We start from the raw sequence: 10,463 nt of genomic DNA on the forward strand, positions 1-10,463 counted from the left end.
AAGTTTGAGGATTCTGTAGAAAAAAAAAACTTGAATTTGTTCTTAAGACAGGCACAAATGAAATTCATAATGTAAGAGTTTAGGAGACGTTTTACTTTAAATATTTTTTTAAAAAATATTTTTCTCAGCAAACGAAAGCTCTGCCCACATAAAAAAATAAGTTGGTGGCTTCTGAATTTTCTATACACGATTACTTCAGTGAATGAATTGTGATTAATCCCAACATTTCACCCAATAATTTCCTACCAAAAAAAATATAAAAAATAAAAAACCATGGGCTCAGGATCATGTAATTTGGCTGCACGCAGTGTGCAATCCGTGTGTGGTGGGTGCCGAGGAGGAGAAAATTATTTGAAAGCACAAAGATCATGGCTTTTGAAAGCTGAATCCCATCCCTACCCACTTGATGGTTTAAAATTAAAAAGCAACTGTAATTAAAAATATTAAGTTAATTTTGAGCGGTACATTTTATTTAATCAGTTTTTATATTTATTTACTAGAAATTACTAGTTGAAATTCTATTAATCTCATTAAAAACTTACATGATCTTAACTTAATGATTGATAAGATTAGTCAAAATTCACATAAATTAACTCGAATATTTATATTAATAAAAAGTTAAATTAATATTTTATAATATATTTCTAAATAAAAATATTTTTAAAAACCACAATACCAAAAACATCAAAATATATTTGGAAGAGGCTGCAAAAACTAACATGTTTAAGCTTTAAACCAAATAAATACTATGGAACCATACGAAATCCACTTGAGATTATAATATTTTCTCAGACTCTAACAAGATTTCAGAGCATTCCAAGTTCCCCTTATTTTTTATTTTTTATATAGAAAATAAAAATACCTTCCAAACAGATTGAATTTCTATTAACAAAGCAAAAAATGACAACTCAAAACAGATTGGATTTCGAGGTACTCTCTGTCTCTCTGGGCTCTCACGTCTCCTTGCTTCTTTCCCTCAACGTAATCTTTATTAATTTGCAGGTCTTGGAGAGGAGATTCTACATTTCTAGCTTTTCCAATATCTGTAATCATGTGCCTTTGACTATGCTGATTGTTTCTTGATCATCAACTACTTCCCTCGTTTGTCAAAACAATCACCCTTGTTCTCTGGTTATTGCTAGCGAATGATCGATTTAACCTCTTGTTTGGATTTTCTTCGTCCATCTATCTACTTTATTGTAAGTTTTCATCTTAGACGAGTGCGCATGGAGTCATATTCAATATATCTAGCAAATAAACAACATTTACCTGAGTCAAGTTTTCAGCAAATGAAAGCTTTGCCCACATAAAAAACAAAGTGGTGGCTTCATTGAAAGGGAAGATGGGATAGATGTGGGCTCACGATCATGCAAGGTGGCTGCACAGAGGGTGACGGCAGTGTGCGATCCGTGTGTGGTGGGTGCCAAGGAGGAGAAAAGCATTTGAAAGCAGCAAGATCATGTCTTTTGATGGGATCCTATCCCAACTCTCTTGTTCATTTGAAAAGAGAATTAAATCCCACTTGAGAAAATCCAGTCAAGCAATTAAAGTTTTTGCTGTTGGATTTCAATCATATTTAATTCAATCTTGGCCAACTACCCTGCCCATAATGATCTTAAGCATTGTGGACCAAATGTGTCCACATAAATTGAGAATAAATATGCTGGAAAATGTTTCGAAAAAAGAAATATTATTAGCGTTGGAAACTTTAAGGTGTTGTAGCTGAGCTAAAAAATGGATTTATTTTAGCAGATTATTGTTTTGTAGTTGTATTAACACACCCACGCCTGATGATATAAAAATATTTGTTTTGATATATTGACTATCAAAACTAAATAAAATAGAACCAGAATTCTAGAAATCAAGTATATATATTAAGTTATGAACAATCTAGCAAGTGGTCAGTGATAAGAGCTTGGGATCAAGGGATTTGTTTCCCCTGTAATTTTAGGTTCAAGCTTTGTAGTTGCTAATATGATGGCTACTGGAGACTTACATGGTCGTTAACTTCAGAACCCGTGGAATTAGTCGAGATGCACGCAAGTTAACTGGAATATCCATGTTAATATATATATATATATATATATATATATATATATATATATATATATATTAAGTTATGATTTCAGGAACAAGTGAGTTTGTTTTTATTATTTTAAAATCAAATTAAAAAAGCTGCAATAAAGGGATTTCTTTGTTAACCTGAAGATTTTATTTGAAGTATATTAAAAAATATCCTTAATACCTTTATTATTAAATTTAAAAATTTTCTATTATTAGGTTTATTTTGCCCTATATTGCTAGACACTGTTGATATATATATATATATATATATATATATATATATATATATATATATTCATTATCCGTGTGAACCAACAAAATGCCATGGAAAATGCTATCATAGACGTCCAAAGCAAGAAGTACTAAGAAAGCAACAAGGATTTTCAGTTTTATGAAGTACTTTTATGGTTCATCCATTTAATATCTATTTTAATTAAAATAATATATTTTTAAAATTTTATTTTTAATATTAACAGTTAAAAAATTCTAAAATCACTCTCAGACAGATAACAACAACCTTTTTTAGCAACTTGGGGAAACTGTGGCATAATCATTCCAAAGATAATGACGACAACCTTTTTCAGCAACTTGGTGAAACAGTGGCATAATCATTCCATGGAAGGACATGACCCAAGAGCTTACATGCTTGGAGTTATCTTGGTTTTGTTTTTGTTTCAACTACCATTCCATTATCCTAGAGACCTTCTCAGGCTTGTGGCAGAAAATGTTTTCAAGAAATATCATCTTTGTTGTGTGATTCTGAATTTTCTGATGCATTGTCGGGCCCAATTTTTGAACAGCTTTTGAACAGTCAATATTTTCTGACTTTCTTCCATATTTTAATAATTCTTAATTAAGCATTGTCGGGCCAAAATACTTTGAATTAATCTACTGTGTGTGCTGAGAAAGTGCAGGGAAAGTTTTGGGGAACAATGTACTTTTGTCATCATCATTTAGAAAATTTCATGGAAGGACCTGGAATCAGTCAGAAGAGCCCAAGAGACTTGTCCATTTGCATCAAAGTCCTGTTGATTTTTGTAGTTTTTCCACAACCATTATCCTAAAGTCGTTTTCAAGCATGGACTGATGAAGAAAGATCATTTAAGGATTCAGTCAGGCTTTGGAATTTAGTTGTTGATTTTTCAAAATTCCTGAGAGAAATTCTATAGGTATGCAGAAATTAAAGAAGGAGAGAATTATACATGAAATGAATCTAGGAAGAAAACAATCTGTCTTCTCATCGCAATCCGCATGCTACCTTCCTGACATTAGATCGACAATAGCTTGATTTTCATAGAGTGAACCAACATCCCAATCTTCAGTTGAAGAGGAAAGTGTCATTAGTGCAACCACAATCGACCTCATGCTTGGCCTTACATGCGGATTTTCTTGTGTGCAAGCTCTGGCAAGCTGGGCCATCTGTGAACAAAACCAAACCATGACATTTTTAGTGCTGACATTAGTCCACCATGGACAAACTTGCATTTTCTGGAATCAAATATCACCTTGCAAACCGAGTCAAGAGGGTAGTCGTCTCCAAGCCTAGCATCAACAAGCTTAGGGAGATTTTCTCTTGGATCAGGCTGTCCCAGAACTTCCTCAAACTGCAGCAGATCAAGGCATATAGCTCAGGTTATCATAGCAGAAAAAAATTGAGAGATCGTTTATGTGCTAGAGCAAAGGGAATTAATGGAAAGAGTAACAACCAAAGCTACAAGTCCCATGGATTCAGTGATAAATTCATTTGTCTTGACAACAGCTTCCTTGGCGGATATCAGTTCGTAGAGCACAACTCCGAATGCATATACATCTATCTTGGAGGAGACATCACCATATTGAGCATACCTGGACAGAAATGTCAAGATCAATCAAATCATTTGTAGCAACTAAGTCACAGACAAGTATCGCTGTTAGTGGAATCTCAAAACATCCTGTTAACAGATGATTCCTATCTTGTAAGAAATGAAACTAAAGTGGAAAAAAAAAACTCATAATTCTATCCTGAGACCGATTCTGAAACCGTTTACAGTGAGAAAACTTACTCTGGAGGCATGTATCCAAATGTACCGACAAGGCGTGTGTGCAATGAAGCACTTCCAACTTCAGTAAGCCTTGTCAAACCAAAATCTGCAACCTGTACAAAATATTAGTTTGGAGTACTTCACATAAAAACACTTCAGAGGCTATCATATGAATACAGGAAGATTGCGAACCTTTCCGCGGAAGTTTTTGTCTATCAAAATGTTTGCTGATTTGACATCACGGTGGATATATACAGGTATGGTATGCTCATGGATGTATTCAAGGCCTCTGGCTGAGTCCAAAGCTACTTGTACCCTAGTTGACCATGGCAATGGATCCTTACCCGAATTACTCCGTAAATGTTGACTTAGATTTCCATTCTCAATGAACTCATAGACCAAGAATAGGGAACCTTCGACGCAATATCCTATTAAGCGCACCTGCCCAAAATTGTTTCGCAAGCGATACGAGGGCCATATATAAGATGATTGAATACTTAGATTGTATTTAGCTAGTATCTTAGGACAAAAGGGATAAAAAAGTGTTTGGTGCGTTTTTGTCCTTTCAAAACAGGCAGGACTCTATCGTCACTATTTCCATATTTTCTGTCTCAAGACAGTAACCAAAGATTATCAAGGATCAAATTCAGGTTAATCAATCAAGTTGTTTATTCAACAGAAGTTCCTGACTAACTGCTTAATGGTGCCAAGTTCCTAAGCATGACAGACATTAAAGGATCAAATATTAATTACCAGATTTAAGTGATGAACGTGTGTTAAGACATTCAGCTCAGCGAGAAATTCTTTCGACGCTTGCGTATCCATCTTCTTGATTGCAGCTTTCTGCAAAGACAGTAGGTGGAGGAAAGAGTGAGCCAAATCAGTGGTTAGTTTCAAACAATTCAATCCTGTTATGAGTTTCCTTATTGCTTTCTTGTAGATTTCTTAGTGATGAATCAATGAAGGATAAAGATCATGACTACGAACCTCGCCTCTTAGTTCAGCATAGTACACTTCTCCAAACCCACCTTGTCCAATCTTATTATCTATGCTGAAGTCATTAGTAGCCTTAGCAAGTTCTTCATAAGAGAACTCCACAGATTTGTCCACTGTAAAACCTGTTAGCCCCCGTGAACCAACAAGAGCAGCTGTTTCCGAAGTCTGCTCCAATATTTTTCCAGACCCTAAAACCATAGCACAGAGAAAAATTAAGCTAACCACAAGGGATACGAGGAATCCTACCAAGCCCTGGGCCCAGGAGCAGGGCTCATTGCGCAACTTGAACAGACACAAGCCTATAAGTGAAGCACTGCGTTGGTGCTTAGAGAATGATTCGAGAGTTAGCTCCCATCCCACCAAGGATGTAGATTGGGAGCAGCATCCGTTGCACAACATGAACAGTCATAGAGGTTACAAGTGTAACATTGCGTTGTGCTTGTTATCCTTATCCTTCTCAGAAATTATTACTTCTTTGTTTCTTAAATTCTAAGGAATAGATTTGGCTGCGTCAATTCCTCATAGCCCCATATTTGGGACATGGAGCATTGCAAATCCTTCATCAGTTAACTAAAAAACTAGAGAAATAAGTAGTTACCATGTCTGTGGTGAATATAGGGGCTTTCTGCTGCTTCTGGGAACAATGATGCCTCAACCTCTCTCCTTCTATAAAATCCAAAGTAAAAACAAGATGCGAAAAAGAAAGCTCCAGCAACTCCTGCGACAGATATGCCTGCAATGACTCTGCTTGAGATTCCTGCTTGAAATGCCATGCATAACTACATAAGCTCAGGGCCTATATATCTTCACATTTCTTGATAAAAAAAAAATTGAGAGTTGAAGAAAATATAATACTCAAGGAAGATCAGATGATCCTACCAGTTGCACTGCAAAAAAAATAATAAAAAAAAAAAATAAATGGTGATTGGATATAAGTCAAAAAATCGCAGCATTCAAGTTAGCAGACAGGGAAGTATGGCTAGGGTGGTGGAGTCTTACATCTTTAGAGGAGGATAATATCCAGTTGGATCTGTGGAACATAGAAAAGCCAAAAGTCATGGACCATAATGTACAAGAAATGAAAAATATGGGATCAAATTCAATGGATCAAATAAAAAATAACGGTTATACAACCGCCAAAACAGAGGGTTCTGGGCTGGGTTGGTCTTACTGGTATTCTGTTGATGGGCCTGAACTATGTCTTATTTTGTATTATTATTTTTAGTCTGGGCTAAAAGGCAATTTGAGGATCATCATGGGTTTTTTGTCCATATCTGCTGTTTTGTTCTAAACCTAAAAACAATTGTTTGATTTGATTTTCAATTTAAATTGTAATAATTGCTATTTTTTAAACCATTTTAAAAATAGAAATAATGATGAATGATTGCAGATTTTAATTTGTTAAAAAAAAATAAAAAGAAACAAATTATGTTTTTTCTTTAAAAAAAAAATAGAATAAGAAAACTATTACTAATACCAAATTAGAAAAAAAATAGTTACAGCTTACATTTTTCTTAAGTGATGAAATTAATGATAGCTCATTGTGGCTTCAATGAGTTATCATTTTATATAATCTTATTACAATTTTATTATTCTTATTTTTTTAATTAAAATTAATTAATAATACAAGAAAATATGAGTTTATATATAAGATGCAGTCCTGATTAATTATTAGTTATATACATTCCTGTTATGCAATGATAAGTAAATGACAAATGTCTATGAATGTATAATCATCTGGTTTCTTGTTTCTTTCTCATAATTTTATTACAGAAGACTAGAAATATCTGCTTGCAAATCCCTTTAATTAGCAGAGGATATTGATCAATTCAAAAACGTTAATGGAATGTTTCAATCACAGTACTAGCTCCCCCTCTCCCTCTCCTTCTAGCTAATATCCCTCCCCCTCCCCCTCCCCCTCTAGCTCTCTCTTTCTAGCGCTCCCTCTCTCCCTCCCTCCCTCTCTCTCTCTCTCTCTCTCTCTATATATATATATATATATATCAATACCGTGTTGACAGGGCAACCTGCATATAATTGACAAGGTCTAGGGAATACAATATATACACACTAGAAAGAGACTCGTTTGTTGCAAGTTGGCAGAGTATATAATAGCCACTATATATCATGTTTCGACAAAAAAAAAACCAGATTAAGATACAAATTTTACATCCAAATGTCCAAGCCACAACATTTTGGCTCCATGCAAGATAAGAATTAACAGTATAAATTCTATATTTTTGTGGAGCCTAAAAGAATTACGGTTAAAGAATATTACAGTGAAAAAGTAACTAACCTTTTGCCGGCACATAAACAATCCCACCCCCTGCATTAAAATCCGTCCCCAGGTTGTACTTCTCTAACAAATTGGCCGGCACACCGGACTCCGCCGCTAAGGATGACAAGTTCTCGCCGGGCCGAAGAGGGTAGGTCGCGAACAATCCGTAATCCCTTGACACCTGCTTATCTCCACATGTACAGTTCACTGTTACATTAATAGGAACATAGTTTGGTATCTCAGTGATATCATAAATGTTGACTCTGTGAACCCAATCCTCAGTGGTGAGGTTAGAAAAGGCATTCCTTGCAATCTTATGGTAAGTATCACCAGATTGAGTAATGTAAGAAAAGGTATGCCCTAAGAAATCACCATTTAAGCAATCACAAGAAAAGGGTACGTTGAGTCTTGTATCACTACGTATGCTATCTTGATTTGGGACATTAGGATTGTAACGAAGGATCTCAGTAATGCTCTGGTTGAAGATGGTGCTGATATAAGTTAGGTTTGATCCTTGCCATACATAATACGAAGCCAAGGCAAGGTCACAACCTGTTCTACACTTGGCTTGGACTTTGAAGACTAAGAAGAGAAGAACACAAGAGACTAACAACGTCTGAATGTGTGGATATCTAGAGGATGATGGGATCATTTTGCGGAGCAAGAAGTTGGGATCATTCGAGCGGATACAAGAAGCTAAAAGGATTTGTTGGTAATGGTATTTGGTTTCTAGTAGTCTAGGGCTAATTTAATAACGAGGTTGGTTTAATTTGTTTGTTTATATGCACGGGACTTTTGTCATCTTTGTCGTCATGCTCTATCTATGATTCGTTGAAGGGAAGACCTTTGGAACCACTCTTGGGTGCTGAGGGGTGAAGGTGACAAAACTAACCCATGAATTTGTCACTATAATTTTAAAATTTGACTCGGAATAAGATCAAACCAGTCAGTCATGAATCAAAAAATCAATTTAATAAAAGAATTTTTTTTAAAAAATAATCAATAAATTTTTAACGGCTTTTATTTTAGAATGACCGGTGATTTAACCTAGCTAGTTTTTTAACTGAATTATCCTAGTATTTTCCTTTTTTTTAGATTCTTGATGTAAGAAGAATCCAGGTTTTATGAATAGGATTGGCATGGCAATAGTTGTGGGTTGATTATTTGCATGAGACTTTGGTCATCTATGTCGTCGACATGCTATAATGAGGTTTTATAATATATATATATATATTAATGTCAATCGTTTTGCAAATTTTGATGCCAAAGTGTTGGATTAGAACACAAACATCAATGTTGATGCAAATTCTAGACCTTTTCAAATTTTATACGCTATTTGTTTGTATGCTCTTATCATTTCCTTAATTCTTTTCCTATAATAATATTTACCAATTGAAAGTTTATTTTTCTTTACTATATATCTAAATTCACAAAAAAAAACTTTATTAAGAACTTATTACATTGATTTGATAGAGTTAAATAATCTATGCATCCATATGCAAGGAAAGTGTCATAAGGGCAACAACAAATGACCCCAGGCATTGGTCTTAGTTGGGGATTTTCTACTGGGAAAGTTCTAGCAAGCTCAGCCATTTGTAAGCACAAGTCATAGTATACACAAATTAACCTGCATTTCACCGTGCAATATAGAGTCTAGTGGGGAGTCATCTGATCCAAGCTTAGGATCGTCAAGTTGATCAGGCTGACACATAACATCCTCGGACTGCAGTAGATCCACACATATAACTCTCAAGTTACTCTGTGCTTCAAAAAATGCACAGGACCTAAAGTACCTGGGTAATTAATGAAATATCGAAACATGCTGTTGAGCAAAATCTATCTTACCTTATAAGCAAATGAAGTCAGGCAAAGTAAAGAAGGAATGTATTCAGAATCATAAGCCCCCTGTAGGATCAGATTGAAACTGATATAGAGGAAAGCTAAAGACAGTAACAAACAAAAGAAAAATACATAAATTTTAATGAGTAAAAAAAATTACAGAGTTTACAGGTTTTATTTTTTCTAAATTAACAATCCTTCAGTTTTCTGTTCTAGGAGGTTGACATAAGCTTTAAATAAGCCAAAAACCTTATATCAACTAAAAAACAAAATAAAATCCAAAATAACAAAGAAAAAAAAGTATGAAATCTAAAACTAACAAGAAAAATCACAAAAATTATCAAAACCAGATTCTTTTAATAAGATTTTCAAAATCTAAATATCCAAGTAGCGATTCCATGGAACCATATTTGCAATAAAAACAGCCTTCAAAAATTCTTGTAAAAATTTTAACATGATTTAACAATCGAATCAAAATTTATGTTATGTTATTTTGGTTTGGCGCGACCAAATCTTCTCTTGGGTCCAAACCTGTTCTACTGATCCATAAATATATTTGCTAGACCATCCACACAATCTATCTAAAATAAATCTTCATTTAGTTATGATAGACACATACCATCTAAAATAAATCTTCATTTAGTTATGACAGACATATACCTGATCGTTCAAAATCACTCATTATCACAATTCTACCTACCTAAACCTTCTATATTAATGCTGCAAATACAAGTAAACTGGAACTTACTCTGGAGGCATGTATTCAAAATGTACGCAAAAGCACTTCCAAATTCAGTTATCTTTGCCCATCCAGAATCTGAAACATGTACAAAGTATTAATTAGGACTACGCACATAAATCAACCTCAGGGTCTATCCCATGAACACAAGAATCTGAATTCAGAACCCATCCATTGAAGTTTTATTTTATTAAAATGTTTGCTGATTTTAACATCACGATCGACTGTAGCGATGCAGGGGAAGATAGGGCTTCTCAAGGCTTAAAGTTACAATCTAAACTGTAGAGAAAAATTGTTTAATCTATTTTAAAATTTAATAATTCATAAAACGTTTCTAAAAATAACTTTTAAATAAGTACAAAAACAAACCTAGTTAAGGAAATCTAAATCGAATTAGGAATCCTCATTAAAAAAAAATAAAGAAAATCTCCGAACAACAACTTTTAGACTTAATTTAGACATAGATCCCGACTTTAACTGTAATAACCTTGGCTAGTTACATTAATCCGAACCTATAAAGAATTAG

The 10,463-nt window shown here is 34.2% G+C and overlaps 1 protein-coding gene across 1 annotated transcript; it reads right to left on the reverse strand.

Annotated features, from left to right (window-relative positions):
• Nucleotides 1–3,075: 3,075 nt before the first annotated feature.
• Nucleotides 3,076–8,036, reverse strand: LOC133703332 (lysM domain receptor-like kinase 3). Its single transcript, XM_062127801.1, has 10 exons — nucleotides 7,378–8,036; nucleotides 6,081–6,111; nucleotides 5,680–5,828; nucleotides 5,073–5,269; nucleotides 4,839–4,928; nucleotides 4,278–4,526; nucleotides 4,107–4,198; nucleotides 3,771–3,909; nucleotides 3,570–3,668; nucleotides 3,076–3,483 (listed from the first exon to the last, which is right to left on the reverse strand). Exons 1-10 carry the CDS (start codon nucleotides 8,009–8,011, stop codon nucleotides 3,319–3,321), a joined length of 1,845 nt encoding a protein of 614 aa, XP_061983785.1. The 5' UTR covers nucleotides 8,012–8,036; the 3' UTR covers nucleotides 3,076–3,318.
• Nucleotides 8,037–10,463: the final 2,427 nt, after the last annotated feature.

Source organism: Populus nigra, chromosome 9 (genome assembly GCF_951802175.1).
Source record: "Populus nigra chromosome 9, ddPopNigr1.1, whole genome shotgun sequence".
Taxonomy (NCBI): Eukaryota; Viridiplantae; Streptophyta; class Magnoliopsida; order Malpighiales; family Salicaceae; genus Populus; species Populus nigra.